At 42.0% G+C, this 27410-nt stretch overlaps 1 protein-coding gene across 2 annotated transcripts in view; it reads left to right on the plus strand.

Annotated features, from left to right (window-relative positions):
• The first annotated feature begins 400 nt into the window (after window positions 1–400).
• Window positions 401–27410, plus strand: part of Cul2 (cullin 2) — a 38943-nt gene continuing 11933 nt past the window's right edge. Inside the window, exons 1-10 of one of the 2 annotated variants that reach the window (XM_041641609.1) lie at window positions 401–560; window positions 11604–11744; window positions 12773–12875; window positions 14603–14697; window positions 19643–19748; window positions 20498–20580; window positions 21234–21330; window positions 21419–21529; window positions 23168–23330; window positions 25121–25245. In XM_041641609.1, the coding sequence (XP_041497543.1) occupies window positions 11626–11744; window positions 12773–12875; window positions 14603–14697; window positions 19643–19748; window positions 20498–20580; window positions 21234–21330; window positions 21419–21529; window positions 23168–23330; window positions 25121–25245 (1002 nt within the window). In that variant the 5' untranslated portion in view covers window positions 401–560; window positions 11604–11625. Of the gene's footprint in view, window positions 561–634; window positions 782–11603; window positions 11745–12772; window positions 12876–14602; window positions 14698–19642; window positions 19749–20497; window positions 20581–21233; window positions 21331–21418; window positions 21530–23167; window positions 23331–25120; window positions 25246–27410 lie in introns of those variants that run through there. The other variant, XM_041641608.1, reaches the window with a different exon arrangement.

Here is a 27410-nt window from a genome sequence, read left to right on the forward strand (position 1 = left end):
AACCCTGTCTTGAAATACAAAACAAAAAGCAACAAGAGCCCAGAGTGGTGGCTTAATGGGGAGGCTGAGACAGGAAGATTGCTAGTTCAATGCCAGCTCAGGCTGTAAAAGCAGTCCAGGCCTGCAAGAGTCACCTAGCTTGACCCAGTCTCAAAAACTCAAAACCACATACAAATAAAACAGACCCCCCCCCCTCCAACTCCAGTGATTTGGATATCAATAGTCCCCAATTTGGTAGGTACGGCTTGAGCTCAGGGAACTGCGATTGCCTCATTGACAAGTGTGCTGGTTGATGAATTACTTTGACAATTGATTGCAAGAGCTTCGCGATTCTTGAAGCGTGGCTCCCAACGCTTGCCGTAACCTGGACTGGACCATTGCATCCTGCGGGTGTGTGAGTGCAAGAGGCTGAGAGAGCAGAGCGGAGGGCGTGTGTCAGGCAAAGCCCAGAGCCCTGGAGGACGACTGGCTCCCCGAGCCCGCCACCTGCCCGTCCTCCTCCCCAGATCCCGTCCCTCCCCGCGGCAGCGGCCTCGTCGGTTCGGCTCCCTCGGGAGCAGGTGAGTGGCGGCGCCTTGCTCCGGGCACCCCCGTGGCCCCCGGGCGGTGGCGGTGGCCGGCCGGGGAGGCGGCCTCGGCGCACAGTAATGGCAGCGCTGTGAGCCGGGGAACGCGAGCTGACAGCCGCCGCCGCCCACCCTCCGAGCCGGGGGCTTCGTCCTTCACGCCTGCGGGTTGCCTCCTTCCCCGGGCCCCTGCCCTCGCCCTGCTTCCGCAGAAGGTAACCCTGCTGAAAGCTGGGGAGCCGGGCTATGGGCGCAGGGAAACTTCCCTTCCCGGCGAATGGGTGGCGGGGATGGGGTGGAGGAACGGAGTTAGGGGCGACCTGGCGGAGGGGACCGGGCTGCAGGCCTGGCAAGATGGTGTCCTGTGAGTGACCTCGGCTCCCCAGACTGCTGACCCTTAAGCTCGGACCGGATCCCAGGCCTCCCCGATCCGCTACCGGCCGCCCCTCCCTCGGCCTCATTTTCTCCTAAGGAGGGAAGGTGAGCGTGTGCTCTCCGGCTTATTTACGTGCGCACACGGAGACCAAAGTCTCTGTTGAAGAGGGTGGCATCAGCCTCAGACATTCTAGCCCCGAGTATTTTCACTTTTGTTTCCGCAGACAGTGAAGATTGGTAGCTTTGGGGAGGAGTATTCTACGTGCACGCTGCACCTCCTGCCTCAACACTTCTGGGGTGGTGAAATAAGAGCCTCTGGCTCTCAGCAGCACTTGTTTACACACTAGAGTCTAGAACCCTTTCCTACCATTACGTGTATGCAAGTAGTACATCTTTGAATTTCTATTGTTATAAGTTACCCCCGTCGTCCTTGGTTACTGTTACTGGTTGGATGGCAGTACCGTCTAAGTTTCAATTTGAAGATGTCAACTACTAAGTTGGAGCTGTAGCTCAGTGCTTCAACACTTGCCTACTGTGCAAGAAGCCTTAGGTTCAACTCCAGCACCGCCTTCTGCAAATAAAAGAAAAAAGCGCGCGTGTGTGTCTTTATTGACTTCAATAGAAAAGTTCCCAAACCTAGAACTTACCTCAAACCCACATTGTTATACAATATGAAAGATCATTTTATTCTCTTCTTTCATCTTAGTGTCATTCCATGACATAAAAGTGATCTAATGAGCTAAAATTTGGTTCTTTTTTTCCCCTATACAGTATTTAGAGTCCCTTCCCAAAAAGTCACAAATGAATTAACAGTAGTGGACATTTTTTCTTTTTTAGTTGCTTTTCCCCCTGTTTATGAGTAGTGGGACTGTTTGGTGTGTGTGTGTGTGTGTGTGTGTGTGTTTATTTTTGCGGGGGTGGTTATTTTTTTGCTTGCTTGATTGCTTTGCTGGTTTTTTGGGTTTTTTTGAGACAGGGTTTCTCTGTAGCTTTGGAGTCTGTCCTGGAACTAGCTCTTGTAGACCAGGCTGGCCTCGAACTCAAAGAGAGCGGCCTGCCTCTGCCTCCCAAGTGCTGGGATTAAAGGCGTGCAACCACCACAGCCGGGTGATTGCTTTTTTTTTTTTTTTTTTGAGACTGCTATATGGGGCTCACTGTGTAGACCGGAGGGGCCTCACCTGCCTCTTCCACCCCAACTGCCTTTACCAACTGAACCACTTTCATTGACCCACTGGAATCTTTTATGATCATGATGTTAGTCATTTGTTAAATAATGGTCCTTAGCCAGACAGTGGTGGGGCATGCCTTTAATCCCAGCAGTTGGGAGGCAGAGGCAGGCTGATCTCTATGAGTTCTGGGCCAGCCTGGTCTACCAAATCCAGTTTCAGGACAGGCTCCAAAGCTCCAGAGAAACCCGGTCTCAAAAAAAAAAATAGATTTTGGAATTTGAAAGTCAATAGTAATATCTGATTTATAGTCTTTAGATTGGAGAGTAGATGTCAAAAGATACCCTCTTCCAGTGTCAGAGTTTGGCCTTGGACCATTAAAAGACAAGTAACAAGGTTTCTAGCTGTGTTGAAGATACTTGTTGAACGTGTTGTTATAGTTTGGATAAGAGTGAAGTTGATGGAGATAGGGTGTCTCTTGGGTTTTAGAGCTAAAACGGAGGATGATGGTACCATGTAAGGGGTGGGGAAAAGGTGAGAGAAACATGAGTTTATATAGAACGGAGTTGGAGTGAATGTCTTGTAAGTGTGAAATTTAGTGCGGAAGTTAAGGAGTCATACAGTTTGTTTCAAGGTCTGAACTCAGCAACTGGAATAGTGAAAAATAAGACAGATCTCTGCCCTCACGAGAAGTGGGAAAGATGGGTAGAGAGTTTCATCAGTCTTTAACTGGTGGCCCATTGAATAAAATCAAGCTTAGATTCACAATTGGAAAGGTTCGATAGGGCATAGAATTGAAACCCTCTTGTCTCCCTCTTAGTTTTCCCTGGAGCCAAATAATGTTAACTTTCTTACATGTTTCCAAAGATATGTTTCTCTGCCTTTAAACGGGTGTGTATATATTCTTTGCAAAAATGGTAGCACACCTTACTTTGATACTTTGTAATTTTAAGAGAATTAGATAGTCCTTTAAAAGTTACCCAGGTTAAGGACACCTAAAGAAAGCCTGGGAGGAAATGGAGAACGCTACAGGGACCTGCACCATTTTCTGGTCTGCTCTTTGCCGTGGTTGAGTATGTGACTTACAGATGGGATTTCTGGCAGGCTGAGTGTACTTAGCTAACCCAGGCCTAGCACATGTGCTGTGTCTCAGGCTGGTCTTTATGTGTGGGTATTTCCTGCATACGCCCCTTTCCTAAAGTACAGGGATTCCAGGTGTGTTCACATTGCTTGCTCCGATGTATGTTCTTGGAAGAATATTGCTTTATTTACAAGAAACTTGTACTTTTCCACCTTGCCTGCCATTTCTTCAAATATGCCAGAAAATGTTAGGTATTTATTAAAGGAACATTTTCTTTATGTGTACTACCTGCTGCAGTAAGTTCACCACAGGGTCAGCCTCTGGAGGTCAATATTAGAAAGACTTAAGACTGGTAAGATTAAAAAAAAAAATAGGCTAACACCTGAGGCCTGAGGTGGGGAATGGGTAGGGGGCTTGGCCTCTGATTGATTCCAGCCACTCCGGAGCAAAGTAGGAGGACTGCTCAGGTTTCAGATTAGACTCAAGGTCAATTTGATTTTAGCGGACCCTGCTTTAAAATAAAAATTAGTCCAGGTGATGTTGGTACACTCCTTCAATCCCAGCACTTGGGAGACAGAGGCAGGTGGATCTCTGAATTCAATGGCATCTTGGTCTACAGAGTGAGTTCCAGGAGAGCCAGGACTACACAGGAAAGCCCTGTCTCGAAAAATCCAAATAAATAGTAAATATGGGCCTGATATTGCTCATTGATATCAGGTGGTGTTAACGTGTTTGGGGCCCTGGGTTCCATACCTACTATTGGGCAAAAAAAAAAAAAAAAGCAAGGAAAGATAAAAGCAGAAGTTTGGCGTGGTGGAAGTTGGGAACTGATTCAGTGGTACATTTACTAGGCCTGTGGCAACAGGAGCTCTGGAAAAGAAAGGGAATTGCCACGTTGGTGATCGCTGTTGGAGGTGTGTGGCTGATCTGCTTTTTTTCTTCCTATTTTCTCCCTCCCTTTCTCCCTCCCTCCCTTCTCTCTCTCCCTCTCTTTCCTTTTTGTTCCAGGCAAGGGCTCACCATGTAACCCTGGCTAGCCTGGAACTCTTAAGGATCTACCTGTCTCACTGAGCTTGCCTAGTTCTGGGGTTAAAGGATGTGTGCCGCCACACCTAGGCCTGAATTCATTTGTGTTAGTCACATGACCTGGTCAGAGTGATCTGTTTAGATTTAAGTCTTAGTGATGTATTATGTTAAATTGCAGAAGTTAGCATAATTCTTGTGTTGCTGTATTTAAGAGCTATTGAAACATCTAGGCTGGAGATGTGTTTGGTAGCCTTTTACCTAGCATATGTGAAGAACTGGGTTGGATCCCTAACACTGCTGGGCCAACCTGGCTGTAATCCCAGCACTGGGGAGATGGAGGCCAGAGCTACATAAGACCTTACCTCAGGAAAAAAAAAAGCATTAGATACATCTGGTGTCATTACTTGATATTTAGCTTTTAATTGGGACAGACTTATTGAAATTTTAGAATATATTATGAGCCTTAAAGTTTTAGGTCCTTTATCACTGCTGAGATTGTTGCTTTTTTTGGGACATGGTTTCCTGATAGTCCTGGCTGTCCTAAAACTCACTATGCAGACTAGGCTGGCCTCAAACTCTGAGATCTGCTTGCCTCTTCCCACTGAGTCTTTGGATAAAAGAGATGTTCCACCATGACCGCCTAAGATTCTTAAATTTGTATGTGTGTGTGTGTTTTGGGTTTCTTCTGGCATGACTTGATTTGGGATTTAGTAACCTTGAGTCCCCCGCCCCATCTACCTCCCCTCCACCTCTGAAGTGGGAGTTGCAGGATTTTACCCTGCCTGTCTCTGGTTGTGTTTAGCTCTCCTGGATGTTGTTGACCATTTTGAATTCTGTTGACTAAATGTTTTAGAGGGGAGATAGTTGCTTTAAGATTTATTTATTTTATTTTGAGATCTGGTCTTGCTGAACAACCTAGAAGTAGGGATATTTTGTTTGTATTTTAACAAATAAAGCTTGCCTGAAATTAAAGAGTGGTGGCATACACCTTTAACCCCAGAGCTCAGGAGAAAGGAGCTCAGGAGAACTCTCTGTGAGTTCAAGGCCACCCTGGGCCACCTGAAATCAGTGTGGGATCACAGAACCTGGGATCACACAAAGGTGATCCCAGCACTTGGGCTCCATGCCTGGGCCACCTGAAATCAGCCTGGGATCACAGAACTTGGGCTCCATGTCTTTAATTTCAGCACTGGATGGGTGGAGGCAGGAATATAAGGTGAGAGGAGACCGGAGCAGTACAGTCTGAGGACAGGGTCTCCCTTCGGTCTGAGCGTTGGTAGAAGTAAGAACTCTCGTGGCTGGTGCTTTGCTTCTCTAAACCTTCAACTTTCACTCTTAGAATTTGTGTTAAGCCCAGCAGTGGTGGCGCATACCTTTAGTCCCAGCAGTCGAGAGGCAGAGTCAGGCGGATCTCTGAGTTTGAGGCTAGCCTGGTCTACAAGAGCTAGTTCCAGGACAGGCTCTAAAACTACAAATAAACCTTGTCTCTAAAACCACAAAAAATTGTGTTATACCTAGTCTAGCCCAGATTCACACTTGCTTAACCTGACTCTCATCTTCCTGCCGCAGCCTCTATAGTGGCTAGATTTCAGGTGTGTGCAGCTAGATGCTTGCAAAGTTTTACAATTTTGAAGAATTAATCGAGACTCTTCTCTGTATTACTTTTGCTCTTTATTTTTTTTCAGTTAGCTATCTTAGATATTTCTGTAAAGAACTGATCTAGCTTTTGAGACTGCTGGATCTCCACTCTTTCTTCCCCAGGCATGTAGCTTAAGCCGGCCTCAAGCTCAGTCTCCTGAGCGCTGCCACTCCAGATTAGAACAGCACTATTACCAACTAAGCTTCATCCCATCTCAAGGTAGTCCTTGACTAAAAAAAACTCCTCAGTCCGAACGGACTTTTTGTTGTTTCTGCTGTTATCTTTGCCTTTTTTTGTTTTATGCAGGAGATTAAAGAGTCTCTAGGTCAGGAAACCCTACGTTTGATAGTAGATTTTAAAGCATTAGACAGCAGTGACTATAGAAGATAAGACAGATGTAGCCTGGTGGTGGCGCAGGCCTTTAATCCCAGCAAACACCAGAAAGAAGAGAAAGTTACTAAATGTGTTGTGTGCTTAAAATGTTCAAGTGTTCAGGTGTTAATTTCCAATTTGAAGGTTTTAGTTAATTAAAGGTTTTTCTTTTCTTTTTTTTTTTTCTTTTGTTTTGTTTTTCAAGACAGGGTTTTTCTATAGCTTTGGAGCCTGTCCTGGAACTAGCTCTTGTAAACCAGGCTGGCCTCGAACTCACAGAGATCTGTGTGCTTCTCCCTCCTGGGTGCTAGGATTAAAGGCGTTTGCCACCACCGCCCGGCAAGGTTTTTCTTTTATAGACTTGAACATTTAGTGTTAACCATTGTTAGTCCTTGAATCATAGCCTCATTAAGGTATGTCAGAAGTTTTCTTAGAACACGGTGACAGTTTATCATGCTTTATCTCTCTTTGTGCTCTAACCTTAAGTTTTTGCAACATCTCCAGCATTCTTTGGAAGTCAACTACACTGAATATTTAGTAAGAATATTAACTCAGTAAAATCTTTGTTTTAACAGAAGCTTTTTTTGTAATAAAAATCCAGAAACAGATAATTGGGTTCCACCTGAAGGCCTGAAAGGCAAAACAGCCAGCCACTGGCTCTTATCTCTACCTCAGTCCAAAATGGGCTCCAGGAATCTAAGAGACTGTGTCTGAGAGCTGTCTCCTCCCATTATATACTCCTCTCGAGGCTGGGATTAAATGTGTGCACTACTACTGCCTTTTTTGACACCAAACTAACGTGGTTACTGGGATGAAAGGTGTGTCAACACTGCCTGTCTGTAAGACTGACAGGGATGGCTGTTTTACTCTCTGATCTTCAGGCAAGCTTTATTTATTAAAATACAAATGTAATATCACTACACTTTTTTAAAACTGTGTATGTGGTGGAGAGTACTTGTTAAGGCCATATCTGTGAATGGGCCTGTACTTTACACTGGGATTAAAGGCATGCACCACGACTGCCCAGCAGCAGAGAACAGTAGAAAACACCACCTCATCTTTGAACAATACAATTGTGTACTTGTAAATACTGCTTTTTTCATTATTTTTATACTGTTAAGTGGAGAAAATGCAGGAGCAGCTAGGTGGAACCAGCAGTCTGTTGATAGTATTACTTATACAGCTACCACTTAGCTCATTTCTGAGTTTGAGCCCAGCCTGGTCTACAGAATGCGCTGAAAATGGGTCCTACAAGCCCAGCAAGTGTTCTCAACCATTAACTACAACACTGGAGGACAAGGAGGACAAGGGAGACAGTTTCAGAACTGTCTGCTATGTGATGTGCTAATGGACTCTTTCCCACCTGACCCTAGTAGGTGCCTTAAACATGGTTGGTAAGAATTACATAGTCCATAATGAAAAACTTTATTAAATTATATTTTCACTAAAACAGTGACTTAGCATTTTTGTTTGGTTTTGGTTTCTCAAGATAATGTTTCTCTGTGTAGCCCTGGCTGTTCTGAAACTCACTCTGTAGACCAAACTGGCCTTAACTCAGATCCACCCGCCTCTGCCTCCTGAGCGCTAGGATTAAAGGTGTGTGCCACCACCACTTGGCCGTGACCTACTTTGGTATATTAATTCATCGTGCATATTTAAATAGTGCTATAAATGGAAATTTAATATAGCAGTGTGATAAAATATAATATAAAATTTCATATTTATGTTAGGGTTGACTTTTAGAAATAATTAAATATCTTTGTAGCTTTTTTTTCTTTCCTATTTTTTTTTTCTTTTTGGGGGTCGTGTATGTGACCAAGACTGGCTTAGAAATCACTGCTCTTTCACCTCCTCGGTGATGGGATTAGAGATGTGCCACAGGCAGGCTATCACATCTGACTTAATAATTTGGAAATATTTGTAGCCGTGACTTCTCACACTGTGACTAAGGATGGTTTGAAACTCATCATGTAGCCTAGACTGTCTAGCTTCCCAAGTACTGGGATTACATACAGGCATGTGCCACCATATCTGGATCTGGAGGGTGTTTAGGGCCCATGGTGTTCATGGGGCTTGGGTTATGGGTTAAAAGAAACAAAAATCCCACCTCACCAATTCAAGAATAAAATCAAAAGAAAGCTAAAAAACTGAATTTCTGAGGGCATTCAGTAGGACACAATCTGGTTGAGAATGGGAAGTGTATTGTGTCCCATATTAGAACAAGAATGGAGAATTCACACAAACGTGTATTTAAACTGTTTCAGCCAGGGTGGTGTCTTGGAGAGTATATTGCCCTGTGACATCATAGCCTTCTTAGTTTGTGTGAGTATGCCTTATGAGGGTCACACTGTCGAACAGTATGTATTCTGGGTTGTGTCTTTGGAGATTGAGCCCAGGGCCTTGTCACATGCTAGGAAAGTACACAGCCCATGTTTAAATGAGCCTTTCAGTAGCTTGGAAGGCGGGAAATAGTATTGTGGTTGTGATTTTGATTTGTTTCTTTGCCCTGTGTTCCATCTTATTGTAAATTTTCCTTGAATTTGAATGTTAAAGGATTTCGAGAAAATGAAGCAACTCAAAAAGGTGTTCTTTGAGGTTTTTAGAGGATAAACCATCTGACACTATTTTCATGTTCTCTGTTGGTTTAATGTTCGGTGTTTCACTAGGTTGGTGAAAATGCAGGTGGTTGTCTCACCTAAGCTAGAACGGTTTCCCTCCGAGCATGGCTTATCACTGTATCACTACTCCCCATGGTCAGCGCTGGTCTCGGTTCTCCGTTCTGTAAAGATGAGTGCAGACTGCTGCCATTAAAACTGCACATTAAGAATAGTTTACATGGGGGCTGGAGAGATGGCTCAGAGGTTAAGAGCCTGCTCTTCCAAAGGTCCTGAGTTCAATTCCCAGCAACCACATGGTCTGGTGCCCTCTTCTGGCCTGCACGCATACACACAGAATATTGTATACATAATAAATAAATAAATAAATAAATATTAAAAAAAAAAGAATAGTTTACATGCTTGGCTATATCGCCCTCACCAAGAAAGTTTTGTTGTTTTTATGAAGCAGAGTTGGGAATTTTTTTTAAAAGCATTTTCATGTGGCTTAAACAGGCTAGAAGAAAGGTGGTGAAGGGAAGTGGGACACTCAAATGTGAGTCTGGACTAAAGGTTTCTTAAAGGCAGTTGGACATGGATCCAGGTGGTATTTCATAGGAGTTTAGGGAATATGTGTGGAGGGGAGTTATTTTAGGTAGAGAATCAGGAAGGATCAAGGCAGGATTTATAAGCCAGGTTAGTGAGTCAGTCAGTGACCTCTAAGCAGAGAAGTGACTGTCAAGACACAGCTCCTGCCAGAGGAAGCTGCCTTATCTGGAGCCTTTTCATGGAAGCTTGGAGTATCATGTTGTAAAGGAGTCTAAACTGCTTCCTGTAGTGGGCTATGTCAGGGCATGACTAGACATAGTCTAGTGAGTCGGTCAACTTTTTGCTTAGGTTATCTCTGATAAGAGCAAGATCTGAGGTTCTTAAAAGCAAAACACTGCAACTGTGTGTTTAGGAGTATGCACATCTGAGTGCTGCTACTCTCAGGGTCTAGATCTGAATTCTAATGTTAAGAATTTTGGATTCCTAATTTTGTCATCATCATGTTGGTGCCTTAATCATGGTAGCAAGCACACTACCACTGAACTCTGTAGACCAGCCCACAGCTTAGATTTTTACAATGCATCCACAGAACCCAAAATGATGAATTGGGAAGGGTAGGTATTCTCTAAAAATGGGAGTGAAGCTATTTAAGAGCTGAAAGAAAGGACCTGACCCAGGCGTTGTCTCCTGATGCCACCTGGTGTTTCTCAGTGTTCCTATGACTCTCATCCAGAAAATGGCAAGCGCAATGGGATCTATCTCTTTGGTTTATTGGTAGGACGAAAGAAATGTAGTTTATGTCTAGAATTCCAGCAAACAGACTAAGGCAATGTGGGCTTGAGTCAAGCTTGTGTCCAGTCAAGCTTGCTTTCTCAAGTTTGTGTGTGTAGATGTGAGGAGATCAGAGATCAGCCTGTGAGCATTGATTTCTGGGTCCTAGTTATCAAACTCAGGTTGGAATTACTGGTGTGTTGCACACCATACTGGGCTTTTTTTTTTTTTTTTTTGCTTATGCCAGTTTTCTGTAACATTGCAAGCAACTTATAAGTGCTGTCTGCCAGGCGTAGAGCATCTTCTGGCCTCACTTGATCCCATATGCTGAAACCATACTTCTTCTAGTACTTTTGCTGTGCAACCTGAGAATCTATTCAAGCTTTCTCTTGGGCAAACCTGGCATTTCTAAGTCATGTGAGCTTTACGTGTTTCACTCTAAAACTCTTCCTTGCTTGTGTATTGTCTTTACAGTCTTTATTATGTGTTGCCTTTGAATATGTATGCATACCACATGCATGCGAGCTGCACATGGATACCAGAAGAGGGCGTAACATCCCTTTGAATCAGAGTTAGATATGGTTATGAACAGCCTTGTGAGTCCTGGCAAGAGGAGCCAGAACTCTTAACTGCTGAACCATCTCTTTAGCTCCTCCTGTTTATTTATATAAATGTAAATAATCTTTTTCTAAAGTATATTTCTAGGAAGATAAACCCTTTCACTTCTTGATATTTTATATTCTCTTATATATAAATCATTCTCCAGGTGAAGATTACAGGCAGCAGGATTTGCGGTCAAAGTCTTTCTTCAATGTCTTTGCATATTTTTTTATGAGAGTCTTGTTTAACTAATTTCTTCTGCAGTATACTAATTCAATCTTTTTTTTTTTTTTTTTTTTTTCCTGAGACAGGGTTTCTCTGTAGCTTTGGAGCCTGTCCTGGAACTAGCTCTTGTAGACCAGGCTGGTCTCGAACTCACAGAGATCTGCCTGCCTCCGCCTCCCGAGTGCTGGGATTAAAGGCATGTGCCACCACAGCCTGGCAAAGCTTATCAGTCTTTCAAAGCACATACTGTTCATAAACAATTTGATTATGAAATGGTGGTGGCTAGCGTTTATTGTGTTCCTGAGTTCGTTTGTATTTCTACTCCTTTTACCTATCATGTGATTCAATTATGTGATACTTTAAATATTTATTTTTATTATTTTTAATTATGTGTATGTGTCTGAGTATGTATATATATGCAGGTGCCTGAGGGTGCCAGAGGCATGGGATCCTCCTGGAACTGGAGTTGCAGGAAGTGAGCTACCTGTCATGGGTGCTGGAGACCCAACTCTAGTCCTCCACGAGTACTACGTGTTCTTAGCCTCTGAAATAGATCCCCAGACCAAATTAAGTGGCATTTTAAAAACATAACCATCTTGTGGGATTCCTGCTAACATGGTTGTTGTTTTTAATTAACAGGTTTCAACACTAAAGTTGCACAATGTCTTTAAAACCAAGAGTAGTGGATTTTGATGAGACATGGAACAAACTCCTAACTACAATCAAAGCTGTTGTTATGCTGGAATATGTTGAAAGAGCAACATGGAATGACCGCTTCTCGTATCCTTTAATAGAAGCCACAAGAAACACCAAATCAAAGCTTGTTAAATGAAAACAGGTTTAAAGTCTTAGGTGTAACTGTTCTAGGGTATGTTTATATTAATTTCACAACCTTCTATCCAACACATTCCGAACACAAACCCTGAGTGTGTGTTTCTGGCACTACTGTGGTCTTTGGGAGTGTAGCAGACAAACCTAAAAGCAGAAAGGGTCTCACTCCAGCCCACACTGTTTTCACACTCACATGGACCTTGCAAGTGCTGTTATCTTAGATTTAACAACAGCAAAAATCTGGTGTCAGTGCTTCTAGTAATAAGATTTAATAGCTATTTTCAAGGAACATAGAACAGGGTAAAAAGCTAAGCCATTGCTTCTGCCCCCTCCCATACTGTGTCTTTTTAATCAGGTAATTTAGTTTATAAGTTTATTATATACTACAGATAACACAAGTGTATTGGTGATTTTACTTTGCCTGTGTGGTTGTGGCACATAGCATGCTTCATGTCCAAAAAAGGATGACTGCAGCTGAGTTAATAGACAGCTGTGAGCTGTCATTGGGTGTAGGTACCAAACTCAGGCCCTCTGACAGCAGCGAACATCTCTCTAGCTTTTTCTGTGTCGTCATATTTCCTGTTCTTTGTATTTAAAGTACATAAGCATGAATCCACCCTAATAGCCCTATGTTTTCAGTTTGTATCTGCATCTTTGGTCTTGGATGGTGTACACCTGTATTCCCAGCAATAGAGAGGTAGACGTAGCAGTTCAGGATTACAGGGTACCACAGCACCCAGGCTGATGTTTCTTCTTCTTTTTTTTTTTTTTTTGGTTTTTCGAGACAGGGTTTCTCTGTGGCTTTGGAGCCTGTCCTGGAACTAGCTCTGTAGACCATTCTGGTCTCGAACTCACAGAGATCCGCCTGCCTCTGCCTCCTGAGTGCTGGATTAAAGGCGTGCGCCACCATCGCCCGGCTGATGTTTCTTCTTTTAAGTATCATGTTTTGACTATGAGAACCTTAATAATCAATCTAGAGATATCTATGCTTTATGCGTGGCCTATCCTGAACCACTTGGAGAAAGACTTTATGCAGAAACAAAGATTTTTTTGGAAAATCATGTTCGGCATTTGCACAAGGTAAGGGACGATACAGTTGTGATATGCCTGTGCTTACAGCTGCGGTTCTTTGACTAGCTCACTGATTTCCAGAGGAAGACAGCCATCAAATTAGGGTGGTATTTTTTTATTTGTTTGTTTGTTTTTCGAGACAGGGTTTCTCTGTGTCGGCTATCCTGAAACTAGAGCTCTGTAGACCAGGCTATTCTCGAACTCGGAGAGATTTGTCTGTCTCTGCATCCCAGGTGCTGGGATTAAAGGCGTGCGCCAGCACTGCCCAAGCTGACCTAAATTTCTTAAACAGCAGTGTTATTTGGTTAACAGGGGAAATCAGTTTGGTATTTCAGGGGTTATTTATATCTGCTACCTAATCTCAAATCTCACCAATTTACAATGAACTTCTATGACCCCTGAATGGTCTCTGTAGACCTTTGGAGCTGGAGATCAGCTGCAACTGAAACTGGAATTTGCCATCTGTCTTAATTAGAAGTTGGGCGACCAACAGGTCTTACTTCATGTCAAACAACACAGCCTCTCCCTTGATAATGGATACTCTGTTGATCCAGAGAGCTGAACAATTAATATGTCTCTTAAGACACGTGGAAGAAATATACTACTTTTAACACGTGTTTATTATCCATTGCATCATTGCATGTATTCTTTAGTGTGTGCATTTATCATGGCAGTAGTTTTGATAGCAAGTTCTTTAAAATTTGTTCAATGTTTAATATGTTGCATTGGGTCAAAGTTTGACTATTATAAGCTAGTGAGCTTGGCTATAGATAATTCATAACCATGTAAGATATTTATTAATGTTGGAATTTATTAAGTTAGGCTGTGATTGGTTGTTTTTTGTTGTTTTTTGAGACAAGGTATCATGTTATCCGAGATGAAATAGAAGGGTTTCTGTGAGTACAAGGTGATCCTAGGCTACAGAGTGTTGTGGTCCAGCCTAGCCTACAAAGCCACATTATCGTAAAGAAGAGTTGAAGACTGACCTAGCTCAGGTAGTAGACTGCTTATCTAACAAGAAAACTAGGTTTGTTTCCCAGCAGTGCTCACACTGGTTGTATTATTGCACACCTGTAACCCCAGCTTAGGAGAGCATTGCAGGTTACAGGCCAGCTTAAGCTGTAAGTGGTCCTGTCTCAAACAATTTTAAAATAACTTTTATGCAGAAATCCATGAATATAGTAGGATTGTTTTCTATTATTTTTATGGTGCTACAGATTGAACACAGAACTTTGCTCATGCTAGGTGAGCATGCTACTACTGATCTACAATCTTAGCTCATGTCATCTATCTCAAATAGAAAAATCTAAGCCAGGTGGTGGTGGCAGAGGCAGCAGCAGCAGCTGCTGCACTTGTCAATCTCTGAGTTCAAGGCCAGCCTGATCTACAAGAGCTAGTTCCAGGACAGGCCTCAAAGCTACAGAGAAAACCTGTCTCAAAAACAAAACAAAAACAAAAACCCACCCCCCCCCAAAAAAAACAAAAACAAACTTAGCTATGATCATTTTTCCTTTTATTTTGAAGAAATCTTTGATAGTAATTTTTTCTTATTCTAAGGCTCACATTCCCCCCCCCCCCAGTTTCATTTGTAGTAAAGATAGTTAAAATGTAATTTATAATGTGGATGATAATGCTTGATTTATGCTATCTTTAGAAGTTTGATTCCATACCTTCTGTAATTTCATTGTGATGAAAATGATTAGTACTTTGAAAGCAAAAATGTTTTTTCTGTTTAGAGAGTTCTGGAGTCTGAAGAACAAGTGCTTGTTATGTATCATAGGTACTGGGAAGAGTACAGCACAGGTGCTGACTACATGGACTGCCTATATAGGTGAGTGCTGTAGAGTCTTGACCACTTAACAGTATGCCTGCATTCATAACTCATTTTAAGGTTATTTTCATGTATGTGGGTGTTTTTCCTGTGTGCCTCTGAGGCATTTGCATGCCTGGTGTCCTGGGGCCAGAAGGGCATCAGATCCCTTTGGTTGTGGCTTTTAGGCCTGGAAGAGCAACCAGTGCTCTTCACTGGGCTGTCTTTACCCCAATAATTTATTTTTAGTGTATATTATACTAATGGGTTTTATTAAGGAGTAATTTCTATTATTTCTCAGTGGAATATGGATTACGAATAGGGACTTTGTTAGGTTTACAGTCAGAGAAAGGTGTATCCAAGACAGGTAGGTATGTAGACACTTAACCCTGTGGAAAAGAGTAATGTTTTAAGTCAGTTCCTTCGAATTGTGTGGACCACGTGGTAAATTTCAGCAGGAATGGTACAGGAGCTCTGATTGGATGAAGCTTAGGGTAAATCTAAGCCATGTCCCCACGTACATTTGGAGAAGACTAATATGCATTTTTCAGGCTTTATTTGGCCACTGTTAAAATACTTGGTAGTTTTCTTTAAGGTCCTCTGGGCAGGTTGATTCAGCCATAGTTGTGCTCCCTGCTCTCCTCTCCTCCTGTCTTCCCCCCACTGCTCCGTCTGGCTGTACTCTGGATGACTAATTCTGGCACGTTCTTCTTATTCTGCTTTCCAATTTCCCTTTTCGGTATCATCTCCAGCTTAGGTCTTGTATTTCTATGGTTCTCTGTGCTGCTCCTATTTGATTCAGTCTCGTAGGCCATAAAAATAGAACAGTTGTCTATTGCATAATGACAGATCTTAAATTCTAATAAATGTCATTGATTGTTTATCCATGAGCTAACATGGCTGTACCATAACTAAACACTATAGTCTTAGGGGTCCTCTGAAAATAACGAGGACTTGCTCAGTAAAGCAGACTTCTTTTTGTCCTAATTAGGGTTTTTATTGTGCAGAGACACTGTGACCATGGCAACTCTTATAAAAGAAAACATTTAATTGACGTTTTGTTTTAGAGGTTTAGCCCACTATCATCGTGGCAGGGAGTATGGTGGAGTGTAGGCAGACATGGTGCTGGACAAGTAGCCAAGAATTCTACATCTTATAGGCAACAGGAAGTGGTCTGAGACGTTAGGCAATGCCTTGAGCATATGTAAGACCTCAAACCTGCCTCCACAGTGACACACTTCTCCAACAAGGACACACCTCCTGATAATGCCATGATGTCCTCTGAGATTATGGGGGCAATTACATTCAAACTACCATATTACACTTCCCAGCCCTCATAAGCTTGTAATAATATCATTAATGCAAAATGCATTTGGTCCAACTTCAAAAGTCCATATTGTCTATCACAGTCTCAACAATGTTTAAAAGTTCAAAGTTGAGAGTTTCTACTGAGATTCATGCAATCTCTTAAAAATAATCCCCTATAAAATCAAAATAAACAGATCACATACTTCCAACATAAAATGGCACAGGATATACATTACTGTTCAAAATAACTACCACATTTATCGACAGTAAATACCAGACACTGACATGAGGTACGTGTTGCTCTTCCTCTTGGGCCTAGAGTCCACTCTTACAGTGATTATGGCCTGAAAGAGATGTAGTGATAATTTTATCCTGTGTTTTGTGGCTTGGCCATAGATGGGCCCAAGTTTCAGCATCTGACTGTGGAGAAGCTAGCTCTCTAGGCATAGTCTGCTCTCCCACCCTGCTCTGGCAGTACCTACCACAGTGCCAAGGCAGCTCTCAGTTCTCTGGCTTGGTGGTACTCCTTTGCCTTGCTGGTTCAACAGAAGTATAGTTTACTTTGTCTAAGTTGCCAGTGTAGAAACTGGACTTCACAGTGACACGGTGGCTTTTAGAAAAGCAAAAACATAACTTAAAAGATTGCCGGGCGGTGGTGGCGCACACCTTTAATCCCAGCACTCGGGAGGCAGAGGCGGGCGGATCTCTGTGAGTTCGAGGCCAGCCTGATCTACAAGAGCTAGTTCCAGGACAGGCTCCAAAAGCTACAGAGAAACCCTGTCTAGAAAAAAAGATCAGTTTACTATAAAGTGCAGGTTTATTGTGGAGTTAAATTCTGTGAAACACTTTTTTATACATTAGACACTGATGTTTTATTAAGGTAATCCCTAGATAAATTGTAGTGTTGAGAATTTGAAGAGTGGGTGTGTGTGCGTGCTTCTCTTCCTTTGCTTATACGCCTGGGCCTTTAGTGTAGAGCATACTGTGCCGTAGGGGGTCTCCTTAGCTGAAGGGGGTCTCCTTAGCTGAGGGGAGGTCTCCTTAGCTGAAGGGGGTCTCCTTAGCTGAAGGGGGTCTCCTTAGCTGAGGGGATGTCTCCTTAGCTAAGGGAGGGTCTCCTTAGCTGAAGGGGATCTCCTTAGCTGAGGGGGGTCTCCTTAGTTGAAGGGGGGTCTCCTTAGCTGAAGGGGGTCTCCTTAGCTGAAGGGGGTCTCCTTAGCTGAGGGGAGGTCTCCTTAGCTGAAGGGAGGGTCTCCTTAGCTGAAGGGGGTCTCCTTAGCTGAGGGGAGGTCTCCTTAGCTGAAGGGAGGGTCTCCTTAGCTGAAGGGGGTCTCCTTAGCTGAGGGGAGGTCTCCTTAGCTGAAGGGAGGGTCTCCTTAGCTGAAGGGGATCTCCTTAGCTGAAGGGGGGTCTCCTTAGCTGAAGGGGGGTCTCCTTAGCTGAAGGGGGGTCTCCTTAGCTGAAGGGGGTCTCCTTAGCTGAGGGGAGGTCTCCTTAGCTGAAGGGGGTCTCCTTAGCTGAGGGGAGGTCTCCTTAGCTGAAGGGAGGGTCTCCTTAGCTGAAGGGGATCTCCTTAGCTGAAGGGGGGTCTCCTTAGCTGAAGGGGGGTCTCCTTAGCTGAAGGGGGGTCTCCTTAGCTGAAGGGGGTCTCCTTAGCTGAAGGGGGGTCTCCTTAGCTGAGGGGAGGTCTCCTTAGTTGAAGGGAGGGTCTCCTTAGCTGAGGGGAGGTCTCCTTAGCTGAAGGGGGGTCTCCTTAGCTGAAGGGGGGTCTCCTTGACTTGGGAAAGAGCTGCTTCATCTTGTTACTTTCCTTGGATGTAATTTGCTTTCTGGTCCTAGTCATCAAGATGGATTGACAGTTGAATACTATTTAATGCTATTATGCCAGTATGAGGTTGGGTGGTTTTTTTTTTTTTTTTTTGCCTGTTTGTTGGTTTGTTTTGTTTTTCGAGACAGGGTTTCTCTGCATATCTCTGGCTTTCCTGTAACTAGCCCCGGCTGACCTCAACTCAGACATCCACTTGCCTCTGCCTCCCAAACACTAGGATTAAAAGCTGTGCCACTGCCTGGCTGTGTTAGTACTAGTTATAAGCGCCATGTGAGGTCGGTAGTGATTCTGAAGTCAGGCAGTTGGTAATTGAGGCAGGATGGAAACCCCGTCAGTCAGACTACAGAGCTTGTTGATTTTATTATACTATACTATTTCTACATGCTTTTTTTTTTTGTTTTTTGTTTTTCGAGACAGGATTTCTCTGTGGTTTTGGAGCCTGTCCTGTAACTAGCTCTTGTAGACCAGGCTGGTCTCGAACTCACAGAGATCCACCTGCCTCTGCCTCCCGAGTGCTGGGATTAAAGGCGTGCGCCACCACTGCCCGGCCAAAAATTTTTGATTTTTTTAATTTAACAGAGTCTTGTCAGCTCTTGAACGCAGTCTGTACTTCCCAAGTGCTAGGATTATAGGTGTATGCCACCATATCTGGTTTATGTTATCTTACTAACAGTGCCCTTGATTGCAGTCTAAAATCACTAACTTCCCACTGTAGCACAATCATAGAGCTGATGACTACGGGAGTCAATTAATTGTCCTTTGTAGTATTGGTATCATATTTTATCGGTAAGGTTAGTAATAATGAGATTTTTCACAGATGCCATTATTTAATTAGATAGAAACATAAATAGTGTTGTTCTTGGGTGTTGAACTGGGCATTTCGTCTAGGCCATCCCTTGTTTACTGACTAGTCATAGTCTGAAAGACTATGTATAATGAAATCAATGTAAAGAGAAATGCTAGTTTCACCAAGTAGTTTTTTTTTTTTTTTTTTTTTTGGTTTTTTGAGACAGGGTTTCTCTGTGGTTTTGGAGCCTGTCCTGGAACTAGCTCTGTAGACCAGGCTGGTCTCGAACTCACAGAGATCCGCCTGCCTCTGCCTCCCGAGTGCTGGGATTAAAGGCGTGCGCCACCACCGCCCGGCTCACCAAGTAGTTTTGTTTTAAGAAGGGAATGCGCCTCACTGTTGACCAAGCTGATCTGGAATTCTTTGGGCACAGGCTTCCCTACTGTTTTAGCCTTACCAGGTACATAACTTTAAAAATTATTAAATAATCCACTTTAAAATTTTTATTTTTGTTATTTGTTTTAAAACAGGGTCTTGCTAGCTTAGCTTGTCCTTGAACTTGGTGATCCACCTTTGCTGTCTCAGTCCTTATTTGAGAGGCATTTGTTGTTTTTGTTCAAGTTGTATTTGAAATACAACTTGAAGGGCTGGGTGCTGGTGGAAGGGGAGAAGGGAGGAAGGAAGGGGTGTGCAAAATATATAGTTAAATTAAAACAATTAAAAACAAGAGAACTGGGGTGAAGGCATACTTTCTTCTTCTGTACTGAGGCTTAAACCCAGGGTTAGTAGCATACAGGGGAAATTCCTGCTGCCGGAAAATGCTAAGTGGACTCTATGGTGTAGTAACCCTTGCAGAAAGTTCAGGGCTAGTAATTTTTTGTTTTCACTTCTTTCTAATTTGTATATAATAGTTTGTTATGGAGTTATCACTGAATTAGTCTGTAAACTTATGATCCTAAGATTACTATTCTAGATTCATAAATTATTTATTTTCCTAACTAAGTTTGAGTTTACATCCTGTGTATTTGTGTTTGATTTTTCAGGTATCTCAATACCCAATATATTAAAAAAAATAAATTGACGGAAGCCGATTTACAATATGGCTATGGTGGAGTAGATATGAATGAACCACTTATGGAAATAGGAGAGGTAAGAAATTCTTTAAGTGACTGCAAACATAAATTTGTTTTTAAATTTAAATTTGTTATGTGTATCAATGCATGATGTACATCTGCCCCGTTGCATGATAGAGGCCGGAGGATAATTTTGGTTTCATTTCTCCCTTTCTACTTGTATGAGTTGCAGGGTTAGCTCATCTGTACCTAGTATATAAATACTTCTTAATCAATAAGGATTTTATGAAGCAGCTGCTTTAGGAAGATTTTCCATGACTGTTAAAGCCATAGAGGAGGTGGAGCGGCTATGGGACGAGTGCTTGCCTCCCGACATGCTACTACTGATCCTGGAACCCACCGAGTACTCCAGAAATTTGTGCTGACTCCCATGTGTGCACCGTGGTACACAGGCCCACACACATGTTTTTAGTTTTATAATTCTGATGTGGTGACTGCTCCTTTAAATGAGATGTTATTTTTCCTTCTGCTTTTACTTGTATTTTAAAATATCAATATTTCAGCCAGGCGGTGGTGGCGCACGCCTTTAATCCCAGCACTCGGGAGGCAGAGGCAGGCGGATCTCTGTGAGTTCGAGACCAGCCTGGTCTACAAGAGCTAGTTCCAGGACAGGCTCCAAAACCACAGAGAAAACCTGTCTCAAAAAACCAAAAAAAAAAAAAAAAAAAAAATCAATATTTCTATTTTATTTCTATTTTAAAAATATGCTAGAATGAATGGGAAAAACCACCTAATTCAGCCTTTGATTTCTGTTGTTCCTGGCAGCTAGCATTGGATATGTGGAGGAAGTTAATGGTTGAACCCCTTCAGAACATCCTCATCCGAATGCTGCTCAGAGAAATCAAAAAGTGAGTATGGGTTTTCTATCTGAGTTAGTGCTTAGTTATCGACTGTATGTTCTTAGCATGTAGTGGTTGTTTCTGTCAATTCTGACTAATTTTGAGTTCACTTTAATTTCTTTCATCAGTTTTTCATTAAGGTTTTTCTGGTTATTTCTCATAGCAAATACAAAATTGGATTGCCTTCTTCTGATTTAAATAGTTTGCTATTGGCCAACAGCAACACTGCTAATTTCTGTATGCTTATTCTGTATTCTGTAAATGAATTCAGTTACTTTAATAATTTTTGTATAAAATTTGTGGTATATGCCCCCAAGGCCACATGTAAACCAATACTTTTACCTTTTTTTTCTTCCCAGTTCGAATGCTATTTAGTTCTTGTCTAATTGCTGCAGCTTAGAGAGGCTTTCTGTCCTCCCATTCAGTCCAGTGTGATGCAGCCTGAGGCCCAGTGTCTGGTTACAGCTGAAGAGCTGTCTCAGAGACAGTCACGCTGTGCCGCTCTCATCACTGTGTTAGCTAGAATGATAACAAAAACCTGTTTCACACTTGATGCGTGCGTTTTGACCTAGTTGTATTAGGCACTAAGTTAGCAGCTGTGTACTGGCATGTACGTGTGCAGATGCTGTGTTCTCAAGCATATGTGTTATACTTTGTTTCAGTGATCGTGGTGGAGAAGACCCAAACCAGAAAGTAATCCATGGGGTTATTAACTCCTTTGTTCATGTTGAACAGTATAAGAAAAAATTTCCCTTAAAGGTAAAAAGTCTACTTCAAAACATGATGAGACCTTTAGTTTCTGAAATTATTTCAGTTTTTACTAATAAAATTTTAATTGATTTTTCAGTTTTATCAGGGAATCTTTGTGTCTCCATTTTTGACTGAAACAGGAGAATATTACAAGCAAGAAGCTTCAAATTTATTACAAGAATCAAATTGCTCACAGTATATGGAAAAGGTAAAGAAACACTTCATGTTACACACCTGGCAGGATTTTATTAACAGCATACGTATTTAATATTGCCTTAGTGGAAAAGGTTCCGTTGTAACATTTCTCCTAAGGGAAAAAATGCTATTTTATTTACATTATTAAAATTAATATAATACGGGCTGATAGATTGCTCAGTGATTGAGAGCATATACAGCTCTTGTAGAGGACCTGCGGTGAGTTCCCAGAGCAACCATTGTAACGCCAGTTCCAGAGGCTCTGGTGATGCTCTTTCCTGGACTCCATGGGCACCTATCTGTGTACCCCCTACACACAGGTACATACATACACATGCTAAAAAGTTAATATAAAATGGATATTGTTCCACTGTTCAGGTGTGGTGATCAGAGAACAATTGGGGGTGGATTCAATCCTTCCATCATGTGGGTTCTGACAATACATCTTAGGGCCCTAGGCTTGTATTGGTTTCTTGCCGTTTTGACACCGAGTCTCATATCCTAGGCGGACCTCCTGTCTTCACCTCCCGAGTTCTGGGATCACAGGTGTGCATTGTGGTCTGGTTTAACCAGCTTTTGGTTCACAGTGTTCAGGGTCAAGCCTCTTGTTATTGAATAATTTTTGTTAGTTTAACCAGGAAGATAAAATATTGTAAGAGCTAGCATAACAAGCACCTTTTAAAATCTAGAGACCTTCATTTTCTCTAACTACCCAGAAACTCTTGTCATTACCGGTAGGTATCCAGTAGAATAGAGCCTCATTGAGTGTTCTAATGAGATGGTTATATTTCCAATGATTTCCCTTACATATTTCCAGACAGACAACCACCAATCTTTAAAAGGTCACACTTATGTAATTCCTGGGGGTCAAAGTCCAGAAACTTTATTTCCTTCGCTTCATATCAGAGTGGTTTCCTAATCTACACAATTGTATGTAAATGTTCCCGCTAGCTTAGTCTTTATGGCTACAATATTGTAGTTTTGTTTTGTCGAAGAATTAGATTATTTACCTTCCACCTTTATTAGCTTTTTATTGAACTGCATTTTATTTGGATTTGTTTACTTTCCATACATGATAATCATTAATAAACGGTCTTGGTTGCCATATTTGACTCACTATAAAAGCCTGTCCTTAAGCCAGATAGTGGTGGCGTGGCACCTCAATCCCAGCTCTCAGGGGAAAGAAGCAGGCAGAACTCTGTCAGTTGGAGACCTACAGATTGAGTTTCAGGACAGCCAAGGCTGTTATATAGAGAAACCTTGTCTTGGGGGCAGGCAGGCGGGGAAGGAATCTTTAATGTGACAGTTAAGGATGGTTTATGTAGTTCCCATTTTATGAAATGGAAAGGAGAAAGAATTTACTCCACATTGGTCTTTACACTTCCTCCTGTTTAGTGTTGGCTTCCCTATACAGCGGATGATTTGGGCTGATGAGTAGAGGTAGTTCTTGTTCAGAGTGCAGTGGGGCGGGGGGTGTAGGTGAGAGTCGGTAACAAGTAGATCTGAAGTGACTGACTTAGAAATTTTTTGAGTTGAAATTGGTTATATAAAGCTTTTCCATAACCTTACCCGCATTCCCTAGAGGCAATAAGAGTTGGCTGATGTTAAACTTTTCATCGTAGTTCATGATTATAAGGATATATTTCTGTAGGTTCTAGGTAGATTAAAAGATGAAGAAATTAGATGTCGAAAATACTTGCATCCAAGTTCATATACTAAAGTGATTCATGAGTGTCAGCAACGAATGGTAGCAGATCACTTGCAGTTCTTACACGCAGAGTGCCACAACATCATTCGGCAAGAAAGAAAGAACGGTAAGTGCTCCCAGTGGGCGTGTGAGTGGAAATTAAGTGATGTGTCCGTCCAAGTTTGCTATACTCCCTGGCATATTATATATTCTTTCCTGACTCAATATAGTTTAGACTTTTGGAAGAACATTTTCAAAGTACAGTCTGAAGTAAAAAGATGAATGTGCTTATGCTCAGGTTACTTTGCTTAATATGTTGGGAATTCCTTATCTAAAGTAGAAAATCAGACTGGGAAAGAAGTATAGAATCAGGAAGGATAAAACAGGGGTGCTGAGTCTAACTCAATTTAAAGCAAAGTACACTGAAATACTAGCTATAAATGGTGAAAACATTTTTTATATACTCCGTTGCTGTGTAGTCAGAACAATAAAGAATATATTAGGAAGCATGTAGAATACATGGAACTTTTTGTACCCTGTCATGGGAATATAAATTGATGCAGCCATGTTGCAAAGCTAACGAGTACCAAAGCAAGTATATATGTATATTTCATGATCTAACAAGTCTCAGGGTTGGGGCTTTTTCCCTATGCATACATATACGTGTGTACAAAAATCTACAAGGATATTTATAGCAACATTCCTTGTAATGACTAGAATCAACCCCTATGTCCAGTGATGCTTATACCAGAGACTTACAGAAGAGAAATGAGCACACTAAAGCTAAACACAACACAGCCGAGCCATAAATAAATAAATAAATGAATAAATGAATGAGCCGGGCGGTGGTGGCGCACGCCTTTAATCCCAGCACTCGGGAGGCAGAGGCAGGCGGATCTCTGTGAGTTCGAGACCAGCCTGGTCTACAAGAGCTAGTTCCAGGACAGTCTCCAAAACCACAGAGAAACCCTGTCTCGAAAAAACCAATAAATAAATAAATAAATAAATGAATGAATGAATGTTGAACAAAAGAAATGAGTCAGAGCTGGGCGGTGGTGGTACAAGCCTTTAATCCCAGCAGAGTTCAAACTAGCCTAGTCTACACAGTGAGCTGCAGGACAGGCTCCAAAGCTACAGAGAAACCTTGTCTCAAAGAAAAACAAAACAAGACAAAAAACTAAAACAAAATGAGTCAGAAGCATTGTGTAATTGTTTGTGATCATAGTTGAGGCCAGGTGAGCTCAGCCTGTGGTGACTTATTGTGGAGGAGCAGTAGTGATAGGGAGATGGATGTAGGCCTTTCTAGGTATAGGTAATCTGCATATACAAGGCGTTGTGCAATAATTCACAGAGTCATAGTTAAGATATGGACAGCTATCTGCATGTATATTAACGCCTCAGTAAGATGTTTAAGGTAAACATAATATACAAAGGCATCATTTCTCACCGATCAGTAGCACAGGAGCTTCTTACTATTTGGTTCTCTGCTTAGAAGAATCTCCCAACAAGATTGACACAACCATAGCACCTTTAGGGGTTTTTATACTACAGATCTTCTTCCCCATATTAATAATCACAACATCATTTCCCAGTAATTTTAATAAAGTTGTGAGATATGTGGGATTGCTCTGTACCAGTATAAAATACTTTTAAGTTATGATCTGCTGAAGTTGCCAATATCACATAATGAACAATAGCAGGTGAGTACAAGGGGAAGAATATGTTTTCTTGAATGTTCATCCGCCATCACTGCATAACAAGTAACAGCATTGAGGGAGGTAAGGTGCCTGGTAACTGAGGGGTGCCTTTGTGTTCAAGTGAGGCGTGTCTTTATCCACGTATTTCTTTAATGTCTGCATTTTAAAGTGTGTATTACATAATAAGGTTGGAAGCTTGATGAACTCTTTTTCCTCTCAGACATGGCAAATATGTATGTCTTGCTCCGTGCTGTGTCCACTGGCTTACCTCATATGATTCAGGAGCTACAGAATCACATCCATGATGAGGGCCTCAGAGCAACCAGTAACCTTACTCAGGAACACGTGAGTGCACAGAAGACTTAAAACAACTCTCTTAGCCAGACAGAGAGGTTTGCTTCTGATCTTGATGGTTTATAAAAAAGGGGTTTGTCACAGGAAACTAAGACATTTATATTCAAATCTTTAAATCTCAAACTTCGTGAGTTCTTCTAGGGATTATTAAATTGTGAGAAACCATTGAGAGCAGGCTGCCCCCTAACAATACTGATTGCTGTGCAGCATTTGTTAACTTCTGACAGGAAACTGTTTGTAGTTGGTATATAATTGTGTTTCTTTGTAAGTGGCAGATTTTAAAAGCTTCCCCGTTCTGTGCATGCCATTCCAAATGCCACAGTCACTCTCCCTCAACTTCCCTAAACCCTCAGCTTCTGCCAGTGACCAAGTATTGTCAGTGTTAGTACTAGGGATGTTCAAAATTTATTACTAAGTTTCCAGATGATTCAGAATATTGAGTGACATTGAACAAAAACTGAGCCTTATTTCAGGGCTGAGAGGTGAGACTTTGCATTTGTGGTAAAATTTAGTCATCGTATTTCAGAGGGAAAGCAGCTCTTAAGTATTGCGCCCCTCTAAGCTGTGGGGAGTTGATTTTGCCCACTGCCAGGACCTTATTCTTACAGGCATAGGCTTTCTACTTCTCCCAGCGTCCGTCCATCCGTCCGTCCTTCCTTCCTCCCTCCCTCCCTCCCTCCCTCCCTCCCTCTCTCCCTCCCTCCCTCTCCCTTCCTCCCTTCCTTCCTTCTTTTCGTTTCTTTTCTTTTTTATTGAGCTCTATATTTTTCTCCACACTCCCCTCCCTGCTTCTCCCCTTCCCCCTTCAAGGTCCCCATGCTCCCAATTTACTCAGGAGATCTTGTCTTTTTCTACTTTTCATGTAGATTAGATCTGTGTAAGCCTCTCTTAGTCCTCATTGTTGTCTAAATTCTTTGGGATTGTGGTTTGTAGGCTGGCTTTCTTTGCTTTATGTTTAAAAACCACCTATGAGTGAGTACATGTGGTAATTGTCTTTCTGTGTCTGGGTTACTTCACTCAAAATGATGTTTTCTAGTTCCATTTTCCTGCAAAGTTCAAGATGTCGTTATTTTTTTTCTGCTGTGTAGTACTCCATTGTGTAAATGTACCACATTTTTCTTATCCATTCTTCAGTCGAGGGGCATTTTGGTTGTTTCCAGGTTCTGGCTATGACAAACAATGCTGCTATGAACATAGTTGAGCACATGTCCTTGTGGTACAATTGAGCATCCTTTGGATATATACCCAAAAGTGGTATTACTGGGTCTTGAGAAAGGTTGTTTCTTAATTTTCTGAGAAATTGCCACACTGACATCCAAAGGGGTTGTACCAGTTTGCATTCCCACCAGCAATGCAGGAGTGTTCCCTTTTTCCCACAACTTCTCCAGCATAAGTTGACATCAGTGTTTTTGATCTTGGCCATTCTTATAGGTGTAAGATGGAATCTCAGAGTTGTTTTGATTTTCATTTCTCTGATGACTAAGGATGTTGAACATTTCCTTAAGTGTCTTTCAGCCATTTTAGATTCCTCTGCTGAGAGCTTTCTGTTTAGCTCTGTACTCCATTTGTTTTTTATTGGCTTATGTGATCTTTTGGTTTCCAGTTTCTTGAGTTCTTTGTATACTTTGAAGATCAGACCTCTGTTTAATGTGGGGTTAAGTGAAGATCTTTTCCCATTCTGTAGGCTGTTGTTTTGTCTTGTTGACCATGTCCTTTGCTTTACAAAAGGTTTTCAGTTTCAGGAGGTCCCATTTATTGATTGTTTCTTTCAGTGTCTGTGCTGCTGGGGTTATTTAGGAAGTGGTTCCCTGTGCCGATGCATTCAAGTGTACTTCCTACATTCTATAAGGTTCAGTGTGGCTGGCTTGTTTTTGAGGTCTTTGATCCATCTGGACTTGAGTTTTATGCATGGTGTTAGATAGGGGTCCGTTTTCATTTTTCTACGTGTTGATATCCAAGTATGCCAGCACCATTTGTTAAATATGCTTTCTTTTTTCCATTTGATATTTTTTGCTTCTTTATCAAAGATCAGGTGTTTGAAGATGTGTGGATTGATATCTGGGCCTCCTATTTGGTTCCATTGGTCCTCCTGTCTGTTCTTATGCCAATATCAGGCTGTTTTCAGTACTGTAGCTGTGTAGTAGAGTTTGAAATCA

The sequence above is a fragment of the Microtus oregoni genome, unplaced genomic scaffold (genome assembly GCF_018167655.1).
Source record: "Microtus oregoni isolate MIOR12 unplaced genomic scaffold, Mior012 000070F_ref0000104, whole genome shotgun sequence".
NCBI classification, from domain to species: Eukaryota; Metazoa; Chordata; class Mammalia; order Rodentia; family Cricetidae; genus Microtus; species Microtus oregoni.